Source organism: Marmota marmota, unplaced genomic scaffold (genome assembly GCF_001458135.2).
Source record: "Marmota marmota marmota unplaced genomic scaffold, marMar, whole genome shotgun sequence".
NCBI classification, from domain to species: domain Eukaryota; kingdom Metazoa; phylum Chordata; class Mammalia; order Rodentia; family Sciuridae; genus Marmota; species Marmota marmota.
In genome coordinates this window covers 15,141,457-15,167,844 of record NW_026000185.1, presented here as the reverse complement: position 1 = coordinate 15,167,844, position 26,388 = coordinate 15,141,457, and the positions used below count along the sequence as shown (strand labels likewise).

Genomic DNA, 26,388 nt, shown 5'->3' with positions numbered 1-26,388 from the left:
GAATTTGGGAAGGTAGGAGAGACAGAGGGTGACATGTCTGGGCTGGCTCCCCAAACCTGGTGGAGTCCTTCGAGTGAGGCAGCACCTGTGTGCCCAGAATCCCCTGGAAATGCAGCTGTCTGGCTGGCAATGAGCTCTATACTGTCCAGGATGGATTTCCTCATGCTGAAAATGTGCTGTTCCCAAGTCTGTCAGAGAGCAGCCGATGAGACCCCGAGAGTCACTGCCCCTTGGCTCACGGCACTGTTACATGGGGTGGGGGCAGGGTCTTCCTGCTAGAGGCCCCGTGACTGCTGGGGGTGCATTGTTTACAAGACACACTTGACAGGCTGTGAATGGGCTAGGGCCTTGGTGGGCACAGGCCCACCCTCAGCTCCTATCAGTCCTCTGGTAAGCCTTGGCTGTGGCAGGAAGATCCCCTGGAGACCTAACTCCCTTGCCCCTGAGAAACCCTCCCAGGATAAGCCATTAGATGTAAGGGTGGGTACCAGTTCCATAGCTAGGAAGCAGGGCCATGCAGAGCCAAAGGTGGCCCTAGAGCTGAGAAGCAGGACAGGGTGGGAGGCACCCATGGGACACCCACCCCTGAAGCCCTTACCCCCACCTGTGCTGGCCTCAGACGTCTTAAGATCTAGGAAAGACCAGGAGACAAACTGTAAACAAAATCCTTTGCATGTTATAAGGGCAGGGAGTCAAACCATTCTGGCCACCGAGGGGGCGGCTGCGGGCTCGGGAGTACTGAATTGCTTGGGTTGGCTTCTCTGCTTGAGCATCTTTGGCTTTTCTTTGGGGAGGGCTGCACTCTCCATTTCTTTACCCGAATGGCTCTTCAGAGAGGCCACCAGTAAGGCACACTGCAATGGGAATCAGGTGGGTTAGCAGCACCCTGGCCACTGTGGACAGAGAGGCACAAACATACCCAGCAGGAGAGTCCCTGGAAACCCGCCCCCCCTCCCCACCGTGCCTCTTTCTGTCACTGAATGCTGTCTCGGGCTGAGGGTGCCGTGGATCAGTGTATTGACAATAATTAGTACCCCGTATGGAAGGACTGGGATGCACAGGACCCTGGGCAAGTTAATGCCTGGGGAAATCTCAATCCCTCTTGCCAACTATGCCAATAGAGTGGGTGCTAACTTACCCCCATTTTATAGATGAGGAAAGCAAAGTTCTGTGAGCTTAAGGTTCTTATTTTTAGTACCAGGTTTTGAGCCCAGGGGCACTTAACCACTGAGCCACATCCCCAGCCCTTTTAAAAGTATGAAAATTTGAAACAGGTTCTCATTAAGTTGCTGAGGGCCTCCCTAAGTTCCTGTGGCTGGCTTTGAACTCAGGATCCTTCTGCCTCAGCTTCCAAAGATGCTGGGATTACAGATGTGCACCACTGCATCTGTGAGCTTAAGGTTCTTATCTAAGGCCACACTGCTAGTAAGCAGAGGAGCTTCAACTCAAACCCAGGTTGGTCTGGGTCCTAAGCCAGGCTGCTTCCATGGTAAGACACTTGGGCATCGACAGGGTGGTCACCCTGTGCCCAGGACTGACTCCAGATGCTGGCAGAGCTGCTGTGTAATGCTTATTCCCTTTGCTTACAAATGCCTCACCTGCCAGACAGTTTCTCTAGTAGTGACTGCCATCAAAGCACTAAGGACACTATTCAGATATAAATAAACATGCCAAGGAAGGGTGGATTAAACCTCACTGTCCACTGGAGCCTGTGAATGAGTTTATTAGGTGTGGGAATGGGACTGCTGTGTACCCTGGGAGAAGGGGTTTACAGAGTGCCAGAGGGGACCCTCTCAGGGGAGACGACTAAAGCACAGCTCGGGAGCCATAGATCCAGGGCCATAGAGGAAAAGGACAGGGAGACTTGGCCCTGCCCTCCAGGAGTTAGTCTAGAAGGAACAAATAGCACTAATCAAAATGCGAGTCAGGATGAGTCTCCTTACACTCTTCCCTGGCCTTGACTGTGACCCATATAAGCTCTCTGTCCATCCCCATGGCTGGAATAACCCCAAATCTCTATCTCCAGCCCATTGGTTTGGCTACCTCCCTGTAGGATACCCCACTTGTTATCTCACCAGCCTCACAAACTCATCTTTGTCTGAGGCCACCTTCCATGGGCTCCTCCTGTTTTCTCCCTCTCAGTCATGGCACCACCATGTTCTCCAGTGAGGAATTTGGGAGTTCCTCTGGATTTCTTCTTCCTCACCCTGCCCATTCCATCAGTTACGAGTGTGGCCGATGGTCCCTTAAATGTTCTCTGTTTCCTGATTCCTATTCTCATTGCTCCTGATGTGATCTGGCCTCTTCTGACCCCTCTTAATCTCACTGTATAGTGCTCCCCTCTGTGAGGAAGTCACACTATTCAATATGAATGCTGAGTAGAATAGAATAATCCACGGAAGATCTGGGAGGAGGACAAGGGACAGAGAAAGCAAAGTAAAAGCCCTGAGCTTAGAGATGGCTTCATGTGCTCAAGAAACTCAAAGAGGGCCAGAATGTACAGTGTTCATCCTGAAAACCAATGAATTATAGGACACCCCCCCACCCCCCTTCCCTCTGAAACCTTTGGTGTTAGTGGACCAGGACACTAATAAGGTCTGTTAAAGTCTCATCCCCTGGTACCTGTGAATGTGAACTTACTCAGAAATAGGGTAATTAAGATGTAGACTAAGATGAAGTCATATTGGAATAGGGTGGGCCCTTAATCTGGCTGGTGTCCCTATAAGAGAAGAGATAGGGACACACGGAGGGAAGACAGTCATGTGAAGATGGTGGCAGATTGGAGTTGTGCTTTCACAGCCAAGAAATGCCAGGGTAGCCAGTGACAAGGACTCCCTCCTTGACCAAACTTTAGCCAAGCTCCTTTGAACCATCTTCTGTACAAGGTCTCCACCTTGTAGAATTCTGCTGAGTTGGTTTGGCGTGAACTGCTCCACCCTTGACATCCAGTCTAGCTCTTTATCTCCCATGGTTGATATCTAAGCCCATGGCAGGCCCTTAGCAAGAATCCCCTGCCCCTGGTGTCTAATTAAGCTCTTCATGGTACTTTTCCAACTACTGACTCTGTTCTTTGCTTATAAATTCCCAGCCATCTTTGCTGTGCTCTAGAGTGGACCTCATTTCCTCTCCATCTTGCCCTTTGTGATAAGCATTCAACACTTTTTTTCTTTTTTGTAACCACTGGTCCCCATTAAAACTTGGAAGAAGTTTGGAAGGATTCCACCCAGAGCCTTCCCAGGGAGCATCACCTTCTGAAGACTTTAGTTTCCGGAAGACAGGGTGCTACCAATGGGGAAGGACAGCTGTCTCTGTTTTCAGATGCTTCATTTGTGGTGTTTCATTTCAGCAGCCCCAGGAAGTGACGACAGAAGCCAGTTCAGGCCTTTGGCCCCAGCCCCAGGCTTACCTTTTGGGAGTAGTTGAAGGCCTTTTGTATCTCAGCAGTGATGGCACTGATGTCGTCACTCTCATACACACCTGGAAACAAGCACATTGTGAGCGCACTCACACACACACTCCATGGACCATCACCAACTGTCCTGTAGGTCACGTTCTGGAAACATACCATGCTTTGAAAAAGGTTAATGTAAGAGAACTTTAGGGTGCCTTCTAGATCTGAGATTTTAAAATATTTTCAAGAGTTTTGTATTTAAAAAAAAAAACTTTAAAAATTTTGTAGTCATACATACATAACATACAATTTGCCATTTAAAGATTTGGTGGTGTTTTTTGTTTTGTTTTGTTTTGTTTTGTTTTTAACCCAGCCAGGGCCTTGGGCATGAAATTCACTCATTCTAGGACTGAGCTACACTTTCGGCCTTAAGTGTCCAATGTGGTGTGGTGAAGTACATCCACGGTGCTGTGCACCTATTGCTACTACTCATTTCCAGAACAGTAGTTTTACATTTTTTTTCATGCTGGCGATTGAACCCTGGGCCTCAGGCATGCTCAGCATACGCTCTACCACTGAGCTACACTCCCAGCCCCTCTGTTTTGTATTTTTAAACTATGATTTTCACGTGCCACTTTTCTGGAATATATCTATGGCATGCATCTATGGCTCCGACAGCCGTCTAGAAAGAGGCAGGCAGGAAGACCAGGCAGCCCTCACGCACCTGTGTCTCCAAACCAGTGGAAGCGACCACCCGTAGCCTGGGTGAGCTCCTTGTAGGCTGCCGCTGTGTCCCCGCGGCTGGCGTAGCAGGCAGGGGGCGTGGTGTCCATCCTTGGCTCACCCACGTAGAAGAGACACACGTTCAGCTGGAGGTCGCAGCCTCCGCAGGCCTCGGCCATGTAGGCGCTGAGAATGGACTGTGGGGACGAGAGAAGGCAGGAGGGACCCACAGCTGAGGGCCTGGAAGCTCCTGGTGGCCCCTCGGCTCAGCCCAGTGAGCTTTCTCAAGGGCCCATGGCCCGGCTGGTCTAGTGATGAGCCCAGGTCACAATTTCCACCAAGTGTGGTCTGTTACCAGCAGCATGGACATGGGAGGGGGGACACTTGTCAGAAATGCAGATTCTCAGGGACTGCTGAGCCCGGAGCTGCATTTTAACACCATCCCCAGGTGCTTTTCTGTGCCCTAAAGTTTGAGAAGCCTTTAGAAAATCAAGCTGGGACTGGGGCTGCAGCTTGGGCAGAGCGCTTGCCTAGCGTGGCCTGAGGCCCTGGGGTCAACCCCAGTCCTGCAACAAATGCAGAAATATAACGCAAGCCCAGGACAGGGCTACCCACCACATCCTGATCCGGGATGCCCCCTGTGAAGAGGTAGATGCCCTGCGATTGCTGTTTGTCTTTGTCCTTGAAGTCCACCTCCACGGCCTTCTGCAGGGCGCTGAGGACGTTCCTGCTGCCTTGGCACTTCAGGGCCAGGGCCCACCTGCAGAGGCAGGAGGTGATGCCAAGGGAGGGCACCTGGGAGGCCCCCAGGTGGGGGACAGCAGACAGAAAGTGGCTTTCTGACTTCTGCCCAGGGTTGGTGGAGGGCAGGGACTCAAGAGAGCTACCCGCTGGTTGGGGGACGGGGAGAAGAAGGAACCGGCCTCAGACCAGGCAGCTTGACCCTCCCTGCCACCTACCACCAGGCGCTTTGCAAATTGGAGTGGCTCGGGGGAACCATCTCAGGCCTCCAACTCTCGATTGTGCTCCCAAACCTTTGAAGGAAGGAAAGAAGGCTTGTTCAGAGGCAGAGCGGATGTCCATCCTGTGGCCCAGCTTTTTGGGCCCCACAGGCTTCTGTGGGGACAAAATTCAGACCATTCCCCAAACATTAGGGTACCGCTGGCCAGAGCCAGCCAAGAGACAGCCTTGCTGGTCATGACCCGTCCCAGGGAATTCCAGGTACAGTAGAGCTGGGACTCTCGGTGAAGACGTGGCCTTGGCTGGCTTCCACCCTAACCCACTGACTGTACCACCCATTCCCCTTCCTCCAAGGAGCAAGTCATTGCTCCCTTTTTAAACTCTCCTGGAGTGGGCTTCCCTTCCTGATCTGTTCTCTCACTCTTTTTCTACAAATTATACATCATCTCATTTTCCCCATAAAATAGAATTCAAGATCCTTAAGAAATCTAGCTGGGTTCAATGGCACACTCCTGTAATCCCAGAGACTCAAGAGGCTGAGGCAGGAGGATTGCAAATTCAAGGCCAGCCTCAGCCACAGGGAGACCCTGTCTCAATCAGTCAATCAATCAATCAATGGGGCTGGGGATATAGCTCAATGATAGAGCATCCCTGAGCTCAATCCCCAGTACCAAAATAATTCAATTAAATTTTAAGAAAGAGAATTTAGCCCTTTTATTGAAGAAAAGGTGCCCCCTCTCTGGTTCAAGATTAGTTTTTCCACCTAGGCTCTTGATCCTGTCTACAGGATTCAATCTCTCCATACTTAAAAATGCCCCTCTTCCCCTAGTAGTGACTCTATGAGGGATCTCTTTCTCTTTCCTTTTTGACCTTAAGGACAAAGTCTCTGGAAATACTGCACCACCACCTCCTCAGCTGCTACTCCCTTCTCCACCCACAGCGCTCAAGCTTTCTGGAAAGTTCTCTGGCAAATGGTAACGATGACCTTCCTTCCTCTTGTGGAAATATCTCTAGTATTGTTGAATAGTAAATCCTCCATGAGAGCTGGATAAGAAAATCTAATAATATAACAAAAATGAATATTTATCCAATTTTATCCTGCCCTCTCAGAGGTCTAACATTTTGCTCTATATTCTTTCATTAAAAAATAGATAAGTAGAGCTGGGGTTGTGGCTCAGTGGCAGAGCGCTCACCTAGCACATGCGAGGCCTTGGGTTCGATCCTCAGCACCACATAAAAATAAATAGATAAAATAAAGGTATTGTGTCCAACTACAACTAAAAAATAAATATTTCAAAAAATAGATGAGTAGCACTGAGATCATATGTTAAAAGAATAGAAAGACACCAAATAAATCATCTAATGTTACATTTCAAGCTCCTAGAAAAAGAACAAATCAACATCCAAATCAGTAGAGGACAAGAGATAATTAAAATCAGAGCTGAAATCAATGAAATTGAGATTTAAAAAAATTTTAAAAATCAACAGAAAGTTGGTTCTTTGATGAAATAAAGAAAATTGATAAACCCTTAGCCAAGGTAACCAAAAAAGAGGAAAAACTCAAATGATTAAAATTCGTGATGAAAAAATGAAATGTCATCACAGATAATACTGAAAGACAGAATAATCGTATTTTGAAAAGTTATACTCAAAACTAAAAAATCTTGAAGACATCAACAAAGTCCTAGAGATGTATGACCTACCAAACTGAAATAGGAGGACATAGAAAATTTTAAATATATGAATTTCAAGTAATGACCATCAAAAGCCTATCAATAAAGAAAAGCCCAGGGCCAGATGGATTCTTAGCCAAGTTCTATGAGACCTTAAAAGAAGAACTAACACCAATCTTCCTCAAATTATTCCTGAAATAGAAAAGGAGGGAACCCTTCTAAACTTGTTCTATGAAGCTAGTATCACTCTGATACTAAAACCAGACAAATACACATCAAGGAAAGAAAACCTCAGGCCAATATTCCTGATGAACATAGATGTAAAAATTCTTAATAAAATACTAGCAAATCACATATATATATAAAAAAAACATTAAAAGGATAGTGTGCCATGATCAAGTGGGTTTCATCCCAGGGATGCAAAGTTGGTTCAACTATATGGAAATCAATAAACATAATTCACCACAAAAAATAGGCTTAAAGACAAGATTATTAATGGATGCAGAAAAAGCATTTGACAAAAAAACAGCTCCCATTCATGTTTTAAACACTAGAAAAACATGCTTCAGGGGCTGGGGATGTGGCTCAAGCGGTAGCGCGCTCGCCTGGCATGTGTGCGGCCCGGGTTCGATCCTCAGCACCACATACAAAACAAAGATGTTGTATCCGCCGATAACTAAAAAATAAATATTAATAAAAAAAAAGGAACATGCTTCAACGTTGTTAAATCTATCTATGCTAAACCCAAGGTCAACATCATTCTAAATGGAAAAAAATTGAAAGTATTCCCTCTAAAAACAAACAAGACAGGGATGCCCTCTTTCACCACTTCTATTCAACATAGTCTCTGAAGTTCTAGCCAGAGCAATTAGACATATGAAAGAAATTAAAGGGATATGAATAAGAAAAGAAGAACCCAAACTGTCTCTGTCTGCCAATGACATGATCCTCTATTTAGAAGACCCAAAAACCTCTACCACAAAACTTTTAGAACTCATAAATAAATTCAGCATGGTAGTAGGATACAAAATTAATACCCATAAATCAATTGCAATCCTACACACCAATGATGAATCAGCTGAAAGAGAGATTAGGAAAACAATCCCATTCACAATAGCCTCAACAACAACAACTTGGGAATAAATCTAACAAAAGAAGTGAAAGACCTCTACAATGAAAACTACGGAACACTAAGGAAAGAAATTGAGGAAGACCTCAGAAGATAGAAAGATCTCCCATGTTCATGGATAGGCAGAAATAATTATCAAAATGGCCACACTACCAAAAGTGCTATACAGACTTAATGCAATTTTTATTAAAATTCCAATGATGTTCTTTATAGAAAAACAGTCATGAAATTCATTTGGAAAAATCAAAGGCCCAGAGTAGCCAAAGCAATCTTTTGCAAGAAAAGTAAACCAGGAAGAATAACAATACCAGATCTTAAATTATACCTCAGAGTTACAGTAACAAAAACCATATGGTATTGGCACCAAAATAGACTTGAAAACAAATAGAGCAGAATAGAAGACACAAAGACAAGCCCACATAAATATAGTTATCCTACGCTAGATAAAGTGCCATAGACGTACATTGGAGAAAAGACAGCCTTTCAACAAATGGTGCTAGGAAAACTGGAAATCCATATGTAGCAGAATGAAATTGAACCCCTATCTCTCTCACCCTGCACAAAACTCAACTCAAAGTGGATCAAGGATCTAGGCATTAGCCCAGAAAATCCTGCACCTACTGGAAGAAAATGTAGGCCCAACATTCCAATATATCAGCTTAGGACCAGCTTCCTCAACAAGACTCCTAAAGCACAAGAAGTAAAATCAAGAATCAATAAATAGGATGGTATCAAACTAAAAAGCTTCTTCATAGCAAAAGAAACAGTGAAGAATGTGAAGAGAGAACCTACAGAATGGGAGAAAATATTTGTCACCTATGCCTCAGATAGAGTGTTAATTTCCAGGTTATATGAAAAACTCAAAAAGCTTAACAAAACAACAACAAAAACAATAATAATAATAATGATAATAATAATAACCCAATCCATAAATGGACAAAGGAACTAAACAGCTCTAAAAAGAAGAAGAAATATGGACGGTCAACATATATATGAAAAGATGTTCAATATCTGTCGCAATTAGAGAAATGCAAATGAGATTCCATCTCGATCCAACCAGCATGGCAATTATCAAGAATACAAGCAACAATAAATGTTGGTGAGAATGTAAGGAAAAAGGTACACTCATACATTGTTGGTTGGAATGTAAATTGGTGTAACCACTCTGGAAAGCAGTATGGAAATTCTTCAAAAAACTGGGCATGGAACCACCATTTGATCCGGTTATCCCGCTCCTTGATATATATCCAAAGGATTTAAAATCAGCACGCTACAGTGATGCAGCCACATCAATGTCTGTAGCAGCACAATTCACAATAGCTAAGCTATGGAACCAACCTAGCTGCCTACTAACAGATAAATGAATAAAGAAATTCTGATATATATATATATATACACACACACACACACACATATATACACACATACACCCAATGGAATATCACTCAGCCATAAAGAAGAATGACTTTATGATATTTGCCAGTAAATGGATGGATCTAGAAACTATCATGCTAAGTAAAAATAAGCCAATCCCCCAAAACAAAAGGGTGAATGTTTTCTCTGATATGTGGAAGCTAACCCACAATAAGGGGACATGAAGAATAGAAGTTTAGAGGATTAGACTAAGAGAAATGAAGGGAAGGAAGGGAGGGGGAATGGGAATAGGAAAGACAATGGAAAATTCTGAAGTAAATTCCCTATATATATATATATATTAATATACCTCAGTGATCCCACCATCATGTGTATCTACAAGACTGGTGCCCTAATTAGAATAAGATATATTACATTCTTGCGTAGTTATATCAAAATGGCTCTACTGTCATATATAACTAAACAGAATCAATAAAAACGTAAGCTGAGGCTGGGGCTATAGCTCAGTGGCAAAAGCATTTGTGAGGCACTGGGTTCCATCCTTAGTGCCACAGAAAAATAAACATTCAAATAGTGAGTGAATTATTCCACATACACTATTTGTAAGCTGCTTGTTTTCATTCATTTGGGCTTACAGAGGGCATCGTTCTATACACAGTCACATTATTCTTCCTCATTCTTTTGAACAGTTGCATAGTACTCCACCACTGGGATTATTTTACCAGTTTCCTTTAGACAGTTTTACAGTTTGCTTCCAGGTTTATCCACTGTCACTCTGCATGCAACATCCCTGTGTGGCTACATTTGCACACTCATCTGAGTATTTCCTGAGGATGATTCATAAGGCTTAATGGACGGGACACTTTAAAAACTTTGATACAGAGGGTTCTGCTAAATTATGCTCCCACCATCAGTTTCCAGAGCAACTTCTCCTCCTACTATTACCAGCACTGGGTGTTATCAAGCTTTTAAATCTTTACAGTCTGAACTGCAAAAAAACAAATATATGTCTATATCTCCTTTTTCATATTAGTGAGTTCCTTGGCCAAATGCAATGACTCCTTTTACTCTTCCCTTTTTTTTTATTTTGAGACAGGGTCTAGCTAAGTTGCTTAGGGCCTCCCTAAGTTGAGGCTGCCTCTGAACTTAACAATCCTCCTGCCTCAGCCTCCCAAGCCTCTGCAATTTCAGGTGTGCACCCCCATGCCCAGCTAAAATAATATATTTAAATAAATATATATCTAATATATTTAAAATTAAAAAAAATTTTTTAGTTGTAGATGGACAGATAGAATGCCTTTACTTGTTTATATTTATGGGTGCTAAAGAATCGAACCCAGTGCCCCACACATGCTAGGCAAGCACTCTGCCACTGAGGTACAGCCCCAGCCCATATTTAAATATTTTTTATTTTAGAAGCTATGTATGTAACATATACAATCTATAATTTTTAAAACTATATAATGTATAATTTTAAAACTATATGTGCTATATACAGTTTTTATTTATTTATTTATTTTTATTTTTTTAAATTTTAATATTTATTTTTTAGTTTTGGGTGGGCACAACATCTTTGTTTGTATGTGGTGCTGAGGATCGAACCCGGGCCGCAAGCATGCCAGGCGAGCGCGCTACCGCTTGAGCCACATCCCCAGCCCCAATATACGGTTTTTAAATAGTTAAAATTTTTATAAAACTACATATAGCTTTAAAATTGTATGCCATTTATAGGTAGATAACATTTAAATTTATATGTATAACATTTTTATTTAAATTTAGAATTGGAATCCCACATACTTGAAATACTAGGGCTTGTTAGAAATAGGCTGAGGGCTGAGACTGGGGCATGGCTGCCCCCTTTCTCTGTAGTGTTTATCGACTTGGAAGCCAAATGGGGTGTCGGGCTGAATTACTTTATCCTGGCTGATCAGGCACTGTGTTTTGGGGCCCCTTATCACCTTCACCCCAGCGGGACAGTCCTGCAACCCTCTGCATTATTCAGTGGCCCAAACAAGATCTCCACATCAGATGAATGGTGGCCTTCCTAGGATGCCGGGTGCAGCGAACCCCAGTGGCCCTGTCTAGCCTCCTGCCCACGCCTCAGCCCCGAGGCGGCCCCCTCCCCTCCAGGAACCTGGGTCAGGCACTCACGCGATGAGGTTGAAGCAGTCCTTGTTGGACATTTGCTCCTCTAGCAACAGCCGCAGGGAGTGCTGGATATGAATAATGTACATGGAATTGGTCACGGAGATATCCAGCAGTATAACCACCCTAAAAAGAAACAGGAGCTTTCAGAGGAGAACCGAATCTCTCAGATAATGTTTATTTTGTTCCATTTTACTATTTAAGGCTTTTTCCAGGGGGATTTCGCATGCCAAATTCATAGCTGGCTCCAATCTCCCCCGTGGTGTGAGGCCAAGAGAGATGGGTTTACAATAGTAGGCTCGGGGGGGGGGCGGGTCTCGGATCCTTCTCTCCCTGTAATGGAATAAGCCAGGTCTCGGTGGGCCTGGTTTAAGGGTGGTAGACTGCATATCCTGATTCTCACAAACCTTTTTGTTTTAAAGAACTGGCTTTGAATATTTTAACAGGTCAGGGTTGCTGTGTGGAAAGCAAAAACAAGGAGAAAAAGATGAGGCGTTAGGTGTATCCTTAGTCCACCTTCTCCCCCATCCTCCTCTTGAGACAGCTGTGGATGGTAGAAGAAAATCCTTCTGACCTAGAATCAGATGATCTTTGCTCAGGCCCTGCTTCCTACCAGCCATGTGGCCTTGGGCCTTAGGTTATGTGGCCAAGTCACAAAGCCCTAAAAACTATATGAGAAGTCTCCTTGCAGAGTTGCTTCGAGGACTGAATTAGGTAAAGATGTTTAGTATTATAAAGATAATACCTTGTAAATAGCAATGCATCAAATAAGGTATGATGAGGATGGCTGTGTTTGCATACATATTGTCTGTCCCTAGTCAGCCTCCATTACCCCTTCTGGCCACAGCATCCTGATTTTCCTTTGGGAAACAGCTCTGCTTCCATCAACCTGAGTCAGGTGAAACTGACCCAAACTTCAGGGGTGAGCGTTTGACCCTAAACCATGAGAACCTCTCACCTCCCTGGCCCAATGAGTGGACCGTGGAAGTCTTGGGTGTGTTAAGGTGGAAGAAAGTTCGTTTAGAGCTTCAGGCATCCGTTTTCCTCCTAGCAGGGAAGCTGTCACAGAGAGAAAGCAGAGCCGAGACCCAGGTTCCTGGATCCAGCCATGTCTGCAGATGGCTATCAGATCTCTTCTAGAATTTTCAGGCACCTTAATCAGACTTCTCTGTTTGGTTTCAGCCAATTCGCACTTAGTTTCTGTTGCTTTTTAACAGAAAGAATCCTGAGTGACACGTGATGGTGGTGCTGGTGTGGAGGGATGGTGGGGTCACCTTTTCCTCTTCCGGGGGTTCTGCTGAGCGATTACTGACACCTAATCTAAGTGATGGCTTCTAAGGCCACCGACAGGGAGTCACGAGTCAGGTAAATGTCGTGCCACACACCACGCCTGTGAAGGACAAGAGCACTGCTTGGGGGGAAGGTACCTTTTTTCACAGACGGTGCCCCAGATCCTTCTGCTGGCCAGGGAGAGCCACTCGATCCTCCTCTCATACAGCTGCAGGGCTCCGCTGAGCTGCTTCTGTTGAGGCAATGACCACCGTGAGTGACTGCGGAAAGGGTGGTGATTCAGAGGTCTGTGGGGAGGGAGATATTTCACTGGCTTCTGGACATGGTGTGTCAAGGCTCTGATATCCAGGCAGTATAAACAGCCTCCTGAGTCAGCGAGTCTGCCCCAGGCCTAGGGAAGGGAGGGTCAAAGTCTTCTGGCGGCCTTGAGTGGTGAAGGAGGCAGATCGTTCCCCAGAGGGTGAGACTGACTCTTGCTGGGTCTTCTAGGTCCAGCCTGGGAAGGTACCAGAGCTCTCTTTACAGCAGGGAGTTCAGACTCCACTGCCCATGGCACCTCCTGGTACCCCATACTCTGACTTACTGAAGGCATCACTGACCTGGTACTCGTAGAGGAAGGGTGGGTCCACGTGGACATTCTTCATTGTCCCGTCATGCCATTCAAACTGTACCATGGCTCTCTGCACTCGGAGTGGGCAGGAAAGGGAGCAGGTGAGCAGAGGCGGGAGTTGGGGGAAGGATTTTAAATCTAATTTGGATATTGGACTTGTCAACTGAGACGCAGGAGAGAGAGGTGGGCTCTGAGCACAACTGGGTGGGATTTCCCTGCCCACCACACATACCATCGCCACCACAGGCCATTGCTGTGTCTGGAGCTGGCAGGACAGGGGTCACTTTCTTGAGAGGCTCTTGGGTTTGGGAACCCAGATAAGCCTTTGGGGACACTGAATATCCAATGTGTCCATCCTGGTCCTGCCTCCCCCATCAAGCCACCGTAGCCACCTCTGTCACTACATCATCTGCTGCTCCAACTGCACACCTCCCACTCCTCCGTCCTTCAGCCTTCTGTCTTCCCACTGATCTATTTACCTATTAGTCCTTCCATCCTTTCTTTCATTTTTCCTTTGATCCTTTTGTTTTTCCTTTGTTCCTTCCTGTTTTCTCTCATTTCATTTCCCCTTTCCATTCTTCCAACCAGGTACACACCCACCTCCATTTCCACTCATCTACCCATCCATTATCCTTTTCCTTCTTCTTTCCTTCCATCTGCTCACCCACCCAGCCATCCTGTGGGCCTTCACTAGCTGCTTCCTTGTCCTAGACATGGGGGACTAGAGTTGGAGAAGAGAGTGTTTCTCTTAAAGGACTTGTGCTTTGTGGGGACCTAAATGGGTTAACAGGAGATAGGAGCAATCATAAAGTCTGCACGAGGTACAGTGAAGACATAAAGAGCTCACATCTGCCCTCTCTGAGTGGGGTGGAGCAGAACTTTCATGGAGGAGGTGACTATGGTACCTGATTTACTGTCCCATCTCCCAAGTTTTCTTTTCTTTTCTTTTTTTTTTTTTGAGGGGTGGGGAGTACTGGGCATTGAACTCAGGAGCACTCAACCACCAAGCCACATCTCCAGCCCTATTATTTTATTTTATTTTTTATTTAGAGACAGGGTCTCACTGGGTTTCTTAGCATCTTGCTTTTGCTGAGGCTGACTTTGAACTCATGATCTTCCTGCCTCAGCTTCCGGAGCTGCTGGGATTACAGGTGTGTGCCACTGAGCCTGGCTCCAAGTTTCATTTCCAAATTTTTACAGTAGATTTGTTTGTTTTTTTGAGGGGGGTTCTGGAGATGAACCCAGGTTTAGAGTATGCTAAACACACGCATGAGGTGCCACTGAGCTACACCCTGGCCCTGTTATAGGGATCTGGCGAGTGATCCTGAGCCCCAGGGGAAAAGCCTGGCCCCCTGTCCAGGCCTTAGGGCCCACCATGGCCCACTTAGGACTCTCATTGCCCAAACATATCAGAAGATGGGAAGTGCCACAAGGGAGCACCCCTGTAGAGCATGGGACAGAGCTCTGCATTTGAAATACCTCGTGGATAGTTGATGATACTGTTTTCTGCAGAATGGGCACAAATCCTTCCACAGGAGAGAATGCGTTGGGTGCCAGAACCTGATAAAGACTTAATTTCTTGGCTGCAAAAAATTAAATAGTTGGGTTGAGTCCCTAAGGGTCCAGGCTTTTTCCTTGGTCACCTGTGTCCTGGGTCTCTGCCCTCTTTGGGAATTTACCTTTTAGGCCATTGATTTTTAGCCACTCTGCAGAAGTCTTGTCCAAGTTTGGGAACTCAATTGAGAGAGGAGCATCATGTCTTGTACGTTTAGGCAAAAGACTTGTGAACGGTTCTTTTTCCAGCTCTGGGGAAATCTAATTAGAAAGCTCTTATTACATAACCGTATTTTACAGCTGGAAAGTCTTCAATCTTCCGCACTTGCCCAGTCCCCTAAGTGGAGCGTCTTAAATCCTGACCTGGTAGATAAAGGACAGTTCTGCTTTCCCCTCCCATCTTCCTCATCCCTTCCTTAGGAGATTTTTGGAATTTCCAGGGAAGTGAGAGATACTCAGTATCTCCCTTCCTCTTCCATTTTCCCATCCTCCTTCCCCCCCTCCTGTCCTTACTACAGATTCCAAGATGGCGGGTAGCCCCACCAGGACTTAAAACCCAAGGCTAATGCCCAGGCCATATCATTTAGGGAACCCTGATCTAGCCCAGTCTCTCCTAGTCACAGTGGCAGAGTGAAAAACTGTCTCCGAGAGGTTGAACTGCACAGTTAGTGTGTAAGTAAAAAGGCAGTTCCCAGACGCCATTGGTTGAACTCTACCTACCTCCTTCACGGCACAGGCCTGTTCCTCACAAGGGTTGCTCTGGTGCAGGGCTTGCATGTAGCCCAGGAGGCTCTGGGCCTTCTGGATTTCTGCCTGGAGCTCATCCATGTCTCTACTGGTATAGAGCTGGGGGAGGGAAGGGATGGTGGTGGCCATCAGCCATCAGGAGTGGCCTGGATATCAGCAGTGGCCAAGGCAGGAAAGGGGCAGGTAACCCAGGCAATTCCCAAAGCTGAGTGGCAGCCTGTTTAAACCAGAGGTTACAAACCGGGAGCCACATGCCAAATTGAGCCTGCAAACGTGTTTTGTTCCACAAGTATAGTATTGGCCTGCGGTGTTTTTAAACAACAGAAGGATTTTCTAACTTTAAAAATGTAAAAGAACACTTTGCACTGACTGGGATGGCTATAATAATAACAAACAAAAAATAGTAAGTGCTGGGGAGGCTGGGGAGGACTGGAACCCTTCTTCAGTGCTGGTGGGAATTTGATGGTGTAGCCGTTATGGAAAGAGTTTGCGGGTCCTCAAAAAAATTAAGCATAGAATTACCATCAGATCCAGCAATTCCACTTCAGTTCTGTCATCCAAATGACAGGGCTCAGAGATCCTTGATTACCCATGTTTGTGGGAACATTGTGACCATCAAAAGGTGGAAACAATCCAAATATCAATCAATGTGGTCTCTCCAGACAATGAGAGTTATTCATCCCTAAAAAGGAATGAAGTACTGATACCTGCTACAGCATGGGTGAACCTTGAGAACATCACGCTAAGTGAAAGCAGCCAGACTCAAAAGATGAAATATCCAGAACAGGTAAATTCATAGAGACCTGAAGCAGGTTGGTGATTGCCAGGAGTTTGGAGTGGTGGGAGGGAGAAGTGAGGAGTGAATGGTTTGTGGGTACAGGGTCTCTTCTGGGGCTAATGTTATGGTTTAGATAGAAGGTGTCTCCACCAAAAACTCATGTGTGAGACAATTCAAGAAAAAATTGGGAAGTGAAATGATTGGGTCATGAGAGTCTTCACTGATCAGTGCATGAATCCACTGGTGGGGATTTGTTGGGTCACAACTGTAGGCAGGTAGGCTGTGGCTGGAGGGGGTGGGTCACTGCAGGGTGTGCCTTTGGGGTATGTATTTTGTCCCTGCTCTACAGTGTCTCTCTGCTTCCTGGTGCCATATTCTGAGATGCTTTCCTTTACCACACTCTTCCACTCTGATGTTCTGCTACACCTTGAGTAATACAGCAATGGAGCCGGCCATTTATGGACTGAGACCTCCAAAAATGTGAGCTCCAAATCCACTTTTCCTCCACTAATTGTTCTTGTCAGGTCTTCTGGTCACAGAGACGACAGACCTGACTAAAACAGGTGATAAAAGCATTTTGGGGGCTGGGGATGTGGCTCAAGCTGTAGCGCGCTCGCCTGGCATGCGTGCAGTCCAGGTTCGATCCTCAGCACCACATACAAAGATGTTGTGTCCGCCGAAAAACTAAAAAATAAATATTAAAAAAAAAAGCATTTTGGAACTAGCTAGAGGTGGGGTTGTCCAACATTGTGAATGTCTTCAATGTCGCTGAATTGTTCAAAATGATTAATTTCATATTATGTGAATTTACCTCGGTTTTTAAAAATATAATGGAAAAAAACCCATATTTCTGACTCTTCTTGACAAATTGGAAGACCTGGTAAGATTGGGATCACATTTCTACAGAACAACAAGTGGCTGGGCTGAACAGAGGCCATCTCTTTAAATAGGACATGTGCTATCTATTTTGCCAAAGTTCTCAAATAAAATTCTTTGTACCCATTTCTTCAATAAGAGAGTAAAACAACACCCCCTCCACCCATAAGGCAACTGATAAGGGCCACGGGTTTTAAGATACAATATTTCTTAAAGCAGCCCACTGCATTTTTTTTCTTTAGCTTTTCCCCCCTGTAGCTTGTGACACCTACAAAGAGGTTGGGCAGTGAGGTAGTGAGAAGAGGCGTGGTCAGACCTGACTCCCTGGTATGAAATGCTAGACTTTGTGACACTTGAACACACTTATGAGATGCAAGCACGCAGTTATTCATGGTTATTCACAGTTATTAGCAGACATAGCCTGTTAGCCAAACAATGACAGGATTCTTAATCTGCCAAATGGATCTATTCGTGTTTTCTAATTGTTACCTCCATTAGGAATATGGATGATATTTAGCTGTTAACTGGGTCAAGGACACTAATGGATTGGTATAGGATTGTGTTTTAGTCAGTTTTTCTCACTGCTGTGACTGAAGGACCTGACCAGAACAACTATAAAGGAGCAAAGGTTTATTTCAGAGGTCTTAATCCATAGACAGCTAGCTTTATTCTTCAGGGCTCCAGGTGAGGCAGAACAACATGGCGGAAGAGTGTGGCAGAGGGAGGCAGCTCACATGGTGATCAGGGACCGGAAAGAGACTCCATGCTCCAGATACAAAATACATACACCATAGCCACGCCCCCAAGGAACCACTTCCTCCAGCCACACCCCACCTGCCTCGAATCACCACCGAGTTAATCCCATCAGGGATCAATTCACTGATTGGGGGCAAGGCTATAATCCGATCATTTATCCTCCAAACCTTGCATTGTCTTACATGTGAGCTTTTGGGGGACAGCTCACATCCAAGTCATAACAGACTAATTGCTTTTTCTGCCCAGCTGTGGGTCCCTTGCAGTAGCAGGGGTCTTTCTAGGACTGAGAACAGAGGCGTCTGTTTCACACAGTGCTCTGGTGGGAACCGAGACAGGCTGGGCCCGTGTTCATGGGATCTGGATAGTGATAGGGGATTCTGCCAACCAGTCTGTGGATTCCCAGGCGTGCAATCAACCCACCATACACACTGGCAAAGGAGCACTTGTGACCCCAGGTTGTCCCTGTTCTTCCCGTCTACTCATTTTAACCTGATCTTACCTGTGTGAACTTACTGGATATGAGCTGGGAGCCTTGGAGGCAGGCGGGAAGGGCAGTGTGTTGGTAGAGAACTTACCTCTGTCTCTGGGCTGTAGCAGTGGTAGTAGCCCCTGAGTGCTTCTGCAAGGTTCTTCAGGATAGCCTGCAGAATGGCCACAGGATCAGTCCTTGCTAGCTAGGGTAACACCAATGCTCAGACAAGCCCCCTCCTGGCCTGGACCTGCCAGCTCTCCAATGCTTCCCATTTTACCAACAGGAGAGGTAGGTATAGGGAGGGTGTCTGGTCCACAGTGTGGGAGTTCTGCCCAGTCCTGAAGCCTCAAAGGCCAGCCCAGCTCACTATCGCCAAATCCAAAGGGAACCCAGGAGAATCCCAAGTGCTTACAGAGGGGACCTGATCATCGCATCTGTAGGTGATGACTTGGGTGATGAGGTCCCTTCCCATGGAGCATTGTTGGATGTAGTCAGACAGGATTTCAGAAGGCTGGTCTGGGCTGGGCGGGGGAGAACACAGAAGAGGAGAAGATGCCCCAGGTCAAATCACCTTGAGAATATGCCATAGCCAAATGGTAATTCCCAGGGAACATCTACTCATTCTGAACTGACCACTGTGACTCAGGACACCTGTGTAAGGTGCAGGGCTGGGTGGACCCTAGGCCCAGCTGCCCTGCCCTAGCTGTGGGTGGGTGACCTGCAAACATGATCCTCTCTTGAGCATGTGTGGAGAACCACACATGGTGATCCTTCCTCACACAGTGTTTTGTTTTTTCAACCCACTTCACGTAGTTTGTTACCCACTTAGGAAAAGAGGACCTACCAGCTTCCCATTATAATCACCAGAGAATCCAGCCCCTTTAGTGTGAAGATTTTCTTCAGGGCTTGTAGTAAATTGCTGCCTCCCTCAGGCTGCTGTTCCTTTACCCAGAGCTTGAGTTCCTGGAGGCTGGGAAGACACAGCAGCAGCAACCTGATTACACTCATGCACCGCGTCATGACCAGAACCTTCTGAAAAACTTTGGTGATTTTGATGTTAAGTGTGCATCACGGAATGGACATACACAAACCAGAGGGTGTGTCCTACTACACACCTGGACCCTGTGGCAGTGGTATGCAGTGTAGCCTATTGCTCCTGTGAGCAAAACCACAGGAAATCAAACCAATCATGCGAGGAAGGGATGTAATGGAGAGATGAGGTGCTCCTGGTGGAAACTGCACAGTGTTTTGCTATGAAGGAATGTGCTCCAAACCTCCAGAAGAGGCACAGCACAGGGACTGGTGTGTGGTTCAATGGTGGAGTGTTTGGCTAGCATGCACGAAGCCCTGGGCTTATCCCAGAATCACACCCACACAAAGGACAGCATAGTAGACACATAAACTGGAAAGATAGTCATCTATTATCATTTCCTGTACTATACAGAATTGTATGTGCTCTATTTTTCTTTATTTTCTTTCTTTATTTTTGGTACCAGGGATTGAAGACAGGGGTGCTTTACCACTGAGCCATAGCCCCCTTTTTATTTTTTATCTTGAGACAGGTTCTAAGTTACTTAGGGCCTCACCAAGTTACTTAGAGCCTCACTAATTTGCTGAGGCTAGCCTTGAACTTTCAATCCTCCTGCCTCAGCCTCCGAGTCACTGGGATTTAGAGTGCACCAGTGTGCCCAGCTGTGTTCTCTTTTTATATGTCTGGCAGTGCAGTATTACCACAAATGCATGAGTATTGCACTGTTACAACAGCTATGTCAGTAGGTGGCAGGAGCCTTTCATCTCAGTTACCATCTTATGGAACCGCGTCTCATATGTGATCTACCCTTGAACAAACTGTCTCTGTGTGGACTCTTACCAGGTGCCAGGTTTAGGACAAATATTAGCTCATTTAAGCCTAATAATAACCATTGTGGTAGGTGCCTTTATTCCCATTTTATAGATGAGGCTTACAAACTGAGGCTCAGAGTTAGGACTGGTCCATGGTGATACTAAAAACAACTGGTAAAAACAGATTTCAAATCAAGTCTGACTCTAGAACCTGAGCTTGCCGTGTCTCTGCTGTTTGAGGGGCTGAGGCTGAGTCCCTTTCTCTTACCACACCCACCCAACTTTCCTGGAATCTAGAGTTTAGTGTGAAGCACAAAACTAATCCCATAACCCTGAGAGCTGGCATGTGGCCAAGGAAGAAGTCCCATCTCACGGGGGACTTAGCTGCACAGCCACATGCCACACGGGGCATTAAGGGCAACATTCTGCCCTTTCCACTTTTTTAAGCTGACAAAGGGAAAATTGGGCTGGGGTGTGGCTCAGTGGTGGAACACTTTTGGTGGTGCTAGGGTGTTCCATCCCTAGCACCACCAAAAGGAAAAAGAAAAGAAAGTATATCTCCATTTGGTGCTAATGAGACTGTCACTTGTTACTTTAGCTGTCCGGTCACCTCCCTGTGCCCCACAGCATTCGGACAGAACCCCACTCTAGCCAAGCACTCTGCTAATCCAAGTCTCCCTTTGAACAGAGAGAACAAGTCCCAGCCTAGCACCTTCTCTAGCCAATCAGTTTCTAGCTGGAATTCAACATTTCATTATATTTATTTTTATGGTTACTGTCTAATTATGGCAAGTGATGTGTGATTCTTGGTTATAGACTTGATAGAAAATTGCCTTCAATAATAAATAGAGTTAATATAAAGATCTAGTAAAAGTGCCACACTGTGGCAGGGATATGACATAGGGACATGATAAGGGAAGCCCAGGAGTGACTGGAGTTGAGGAACTCAAGTTCCAGGGAATGGGGACCCAACTGGAGTGCAAAAGAGAGTACAGAATGCTCACGTTCACTGAGCACCTGTCCCGGCCAGGTACCTATTTCTCATTTCATCGTGACAACTCTGTGAGGGGTTGGTACCACTGGCCTCGTTCTGCAAACGAGAGTTAGAGGACTTGTCAGATTCCACCAGAGACCATCAGAGCCAGGGTCCTGCCAGAGCTGCCCAAGCCAGGCCATTTCTGTATGTGGAAGGATTCCCTTTCACAGCTGGTGCTGCGGAAGGGGGTTTCCTTTCCAGGAATTTAAGCTGGGAACCCAATCTGGGCTCTATTTTCTCAGGTGTCAACATTAAGACGACATCCACGAGAAGCACCCAGCATCACACCCACTACATACTAGGTGACATCCTCTTGATGGAAAAGAGGTTTCTACACACTGGCACAAGTAGGAATTCATACAAACCTCCTTTCCACCCCACAAAACTCCAAACGAGAATCCCCCAATAAAGGACAGGTATGCAGAAGAATTCGTCATAGCCATCAAGAAGAGCGAGACGGATCTGTAGGCACTGCTAGAGTGGGTGAATGATCAAGGTGCCGAACAACGTTACCTGCTCCCACTTATGTTCAAATCACACAAATGCATGAATATTCAGACTGTCTGCAAAAGCACTCACATGTCCTGTCCCTGTGTGAGTATGAGTATAACCAGAAGGCGGGCACAGTGTGCACACTGGTATTGCCAGCTACTCCAGAGACAGAGGTGGGAGGATCCCCTGACCCCAGAAGTTCCAGACCAGCCTAGGCAGCACAGGGAGACCCCTGATAAACCAAACTATCATAGGGAAGTGAGAAGGAAGCTGGAATGAGGGGGAGACTCATTATTATTTATGTTTCCTACTATTTGAATTTTTAAAAACATGCATGTTACTTTCATAATAATAAACCTATCATTGCTAATTTGCTGGACAAAAATCATGCCTTGTAAGTATCTTGTCTTTCATTTTGTGGGCTGGTCATTTGCGCAGTGACCATTTTTCCCCCCAATTTTTGGCTGGCTGAGCTTCTGCTTTTGTGAACTGGTCACTTTGTATTCACTTATGGGGTCCACACTCGATGAAGAAGACACTGACGCTTAAGGAGGAAAGCAAAAAGTCCTGGTGGAGGCTGGGTAGCACTCACGTGAAGGTGCTGACTTCCACAGGGTCTGGCCAGAGGGGATTGATGGTGGTGCCAAAGGACAGGACATACAGCTTCTCTTTGAGGCTCATCTGCTCATCGATGAGGCTCTGCCAGACAAAAGGACATCACTGGCTCACAGAGCCAGGGGCCACGTGGAGCCTGGTGTCACCCCTCCAGCCTTAGCGGGACCCTCTGGGATGGGGCGTGAACTGTGCTGAAATGCAGGCTCTGAGCCTTGGCTTGGTGGCCATCCCCGAGCTTCCAGCCCACTGGGTCTCACGTGGTGAGGGGAGCTGGCTGGCCACCTGTCTCAGCATGCGCTGTGGCTAGACTGCGGGCACCTAGCTGCCACATGGGGTGGGGGTTGGGGAGTGACAGCGGCATCATTGAAAGGCATGAGGGCTGGCAATGGAGCCATGAGCAAAACACCAGCCCGTTCAGTGCCCTCAAGCGGCAGCTCCTCCCTCCTCCCTGGTCAACTAGAAATGTCACCTTCCTGCCACCAACATGAGCCTAACGTTAGACCACCAGGCCTGGGGAATCTTTGGAAACGCAGCCCTGAGGACTTATCATGAGAGGAGCTTGCATAGACATCTGTCCCCTGACACCCAGAACAGGGGACGAGTCTGGACAGTTGCACAAGCTGGGCCACATTGAGCCTGTGCCTGGCTTGATAAGAGAGGGGTTTTGCTGCTGTGGTCTCCCTAAAGCTCTAGGGATTTCCATAATACCCCTCCACCTCCCCTCAGAGACTACAGTGGTTTCTGTCTCTGCCAGGTCTGCACTTTATTGGAACAAACTCCTTCCGTGTGGCCCTGTTAGGCAGCTGTTGTTCTTGTTCCCATTTCACAGAGAAGGTAGTTAAGCACTGGAGATCTGAGATGCCAGGGTCCATGGTCCAAGTTGGGGGTTTGGGTTTGTCTCATCATCTGACTCTAGAGTTCTGAGCTTTTCTACTCTGGATACACCAAAGAAACCAGAATAGCCCCTCCTTCCAGAAAAGTCCAGGATCCTAGTGCTGTCTTGGGCTGGAATCAGCCCCCAACTGATTCCTGCCTTCACATCCTCTCTCCAGGGAACTGCGGGCTCTGGAGGCAAAGTCTAGTTGGTTGGTGGTGAGAATACTAGAAGTTCGCACTGAAACTGAAAATGGGGTGAGGTTTCGCAGAATCCAATGCATTTCTCTCATGTAGGTGCTAATTAAGCAGCCGGGTTCTTCACAGAACACTCTGCTTTGCATTTGTTGTAAACAAAGCCCGGGAGGGTGGGGGAGTGACTCCAGATATCTCCTGTGCGGGAAAGACTTACCATGAAGTCATTCTGGAATTCTTCCTTCCGAGGGCCACTGCCAAATGCTGATGCATCAAGGAGGATGCCCACCCTGGCCCCCTTGATGGAGCCAAACACCTAAAACCAAGAAGGCATTCAGAAATAACCATCACAACTCTGTGGCTCTCCTGGGCCATGCACGGACCAGCTCTGCAACAAGCAGAGCATCAACAAGCAGCAGCAGGTGGAAGCCCCCCACTCCATTTTATGGGGGAAAAAGCAAAACCCCGTGTCCTGACTTCAGCTCTGGGCATTATCTGCTCCCAGGCCATGCATGGCAGCCTAGTTTCTAGAAGTTCTTTTTCGTTAGCACTACTGTGCACTCTCATAAAGTGAGGGCTGCCCATTACAGAAAAATCTGGAGACTATAGAAAAAGCATCCTTTGTAAGAGATGAAGTTTGAAGTCTAATGACATCAGCCTATCTTAATTTCTCTATGCCCCTTTTTATGTTGCTGACTACCAGTCAAAGGCAGATGTGCTGGGCTCCACAGCTGCTGTGCTATTTCTGTGCATTTCTAATTGAGTTTCTAAAGGCGATTACCATATGCATGTCAATGCTATTGGACTCTGTACTCTAGTGCCCTCCTGTCAGAGTGGCATGTCAATTGGAACTTTTTTTAAAAAATATAGTTATTTTTCAGTTTTCAGTGGACACATCATCTTTATTTTATTTGTATGTGGTGCTGAGGATCGAACCCAGCGCCCCGTGCATGCTAGGCAAGCGCGCTACCGCTTGAGCCACATCCCCAGGCCCTGGAACTTTTCATTCATATGAAATTGATAGCTCTCTAGAGGCAGTAGGTGCCATTGGATGTTTTTGTCTTAAATTAACTTTACTGGACTTTATTGACTGCTGAATTTTCCTGTTGGATTCCCTCCTTCTACGTTCACAGATAATATTTTTTGAGGGGGTTACTAAGGATTAAATTCAGGGGTGCTTAACCACTGAGCCACAGGGATGAGCGCAGGTTCCAGCCTATCCAGGTAGTATTTCTCACCTCCTGGTCATGGTGATTTTTCTAAATTAATCCACTAAGAATCAATCCCAGGCCTTGGGAGGGAATAGGAAGTGAGGTCCCTTTCAACTGGATTTGTCTAGCTAGTGACATAGAAACTTAGATTGCTGGTGGCCCTCTTTCCCAACCCTGGGGTGAGCCCTGCTGAGAGCAAAACCGATCCTCAGGAAAGCAGAGCCCAGACAAATTGCACTCAGGTCCAACTGTGTCTGGGTATAACTTCATCCATGGAGGTTAACAAGTTTCTTTTTTTTAAACTTAAGCCCGTTTAAGTCGTTTGCAGCTGAAAGAATTGTAACCAGTACAGACAGAATGAGTGGAAAGGGACAAAGAACAAGATCTGCGTCTGTTACCTTCTTGCTGTTTTCTGTGAGCCACTGGATTCTCTGCTGGTAGCGTTCAATAACTCTGTCAAGACACCAGAAAGACTCATCACCACAGTCGGCTGAGCAACAGCCACTTACACCCACAGGAGGAAGGTGTGGGTGGGATTTTTTAAAAAACCAGGCAAAGTCTAGCCAAGAGAAAATAACTACAGCTCTGAGTTTTCCAGGACGCCAGGTAAAATCCCAAAGGGTATGTGGAAAGTATTGAGTGCAGAGGCTGCTCTTCTGGCAACATTATCAATGGCTGGCTTGGTGGGATGAGGGGCAAGCTGCAGAGTGAGAGGAGATGGGGGCCTTGCTCATGAGGAAGGTGGGAGAACATTCTTGTATTTGCTCAAATCTGTGTCTTCTCAGATGCAACCACCCCTGGTCTCCTGGAGACTGATCCTAAATGCACAACCAAGGTTGTTCAGCTGTAGTTTCTGGGTAACAAAATATTGGTTTGCAAAAAGTAGCCAGAGGAATTTCTTGATGTTCTATTAATGCAAAGCTAGCCATTCCGTCACTGGTTGGACAGTAGCACATGATGGGGATTCAAGGTAAAGACCCAGTCATTTGAGTTTAACTGACTTGCACTCACTGAGGGTAGGTAGATTTGGGGACCAGAGAAGAGCAAGGAAAACCCATAAATGTAAAATGGTGGGGGGCAAGGAGTGGTGGGTAGATGTGTAAGTGGTGGGTAGATGTGAGCTAAGAACATGAGCTTCATAATGAGAGGGGCTTGGGCTTGAAAGCCAGGTCTGCCCATCACTAGCTATATGACCTTGGGCAGGTATGGTAACCTCTCTGAGCCCCAGTGCTGCATCATCTTCAGCAAGCAGATAATAAAGCATTCTATCCAAGTCGATTTGTCCAAACTCAACTCACTGTAAGTCAATTCTCTGATGATCCAGTTGCCAAATGACCAATTAGCTTAATAGACTAGAAAATTCCATAAAGTGCTGGATTCACAATTAAAACCAGTCAATTAAAATATCACAGAATTCTTCAAAACTCATTTAATCTTCTAACCCAATAAAAATTGCTATAAAATTTACCATTAAAATGTTTTGATAAATTTGGCAAATTGGTCAATTCTGTGAATGATCATTTTAGCAACTGACTTTTGATTAGCTGGTGTGAGAGTAATACAAAGTTTTGGGTTGTTGTAAAGGTTAAATACAGCCCTTAGCAGAATTTGTGACACATTAATTAAATATTATCTATCATCATCAT

General features: G+C 46.0%; 1 protein-coding gene across 7 annotated transcripts in view; it reads right to left on the bottom strand.

Annotated features, from left to right (window-relative positions):
• Vwa3a (von Willebrand factor A domain containing 3A) overlaps nucleotides 1–26,388 on the bottom strand; it is a 58,374-nt gene that overhangs the window by 12,129 nt on the left and 19,857 nt on the right. For 4 of the 7 annotated variants that reach the window (XR_007342674.1, XM_048789633.1, XM_048789635.1 and 1 more), the window contains 18 exons: nucleotides 25,141–25,195; nucleotides 23,749–23,847; nucleotides 22,441–22,547; nucleotides 19,323–19,448; nucleotides 18,891–18,999; nucleotides 18,582–18,647; nucleotides 15,570–15,695; nucleotides 14,975–15,110; nucleotides 14,775–14,878; nucleotides 13,285–13,365; nucleotides 12,823–12,917; nucleotides 11,402–11,521; nucleotides 5,074–5,148; nucleotides 4,730–4,874; nucleotides 4,116–4,311; nucleotides 3,407–3,477; nucleotides 699–854; nucleotides 57–188 (listed from right to left, as the gene is read on the bottom strand). Coding sequence is in view for 6 of the 7 variants with exons in the window: in XM_048789633.1 (XP_048645590.1) it covers nucleotides 57–188; nucleotides 699–854; nucleotides 3,407–3,477; nucleotides 4,116–4,311; nucleotides 4,730–4,874; nucleotides 5,074–5,148; nucleotides 11,402–11,521; nucleotides 12,823–12,917; nucleotides 13,285–13,365; nucleotides 14,775–14,878; nucleotides 14,975–15,110; nucleotides 15,570–15,695; nucleotides 18,582–18,647; nucleotides 18,891–18,999; nucleotides 19,323–19,448; nucleotides 22,441–22,547; nucleotides 23,749–23,847; nucleotides 25,141–25,195 (1,999 nt within the window). In the remaining variant the exon portion in view is untranslated. The remainder of the gene's footprint in view (nucleotides 1–56; nucleotides 189–698; nucleotides 855–3,406; nucleotides 3,478–4,115; nucleotides 4,312–4,729; nucleotides 4,875–5,073; nucleotides 5,149–11,401; nucleotides 11,522–12,822; nucleotides 12,918–13,284; nucleotides 13,366–14,774; nucleotides 14,879–14,974; nucleotides 15,111–15,569; nucleotides 15,696–18,581; nucleotides 18,648–18,890; nucleotides 19,000–19,322; nucleotides 19,449–22,440; nucleotides 22,548–23,748; nucleotides 23,848–25,140; nucleotides 25,196–26,388) is intronic. The other 3 variants (XM_048789637.1, XM_048789636.1, XM_048789634.1) reach the window with 2 other exon arrangements.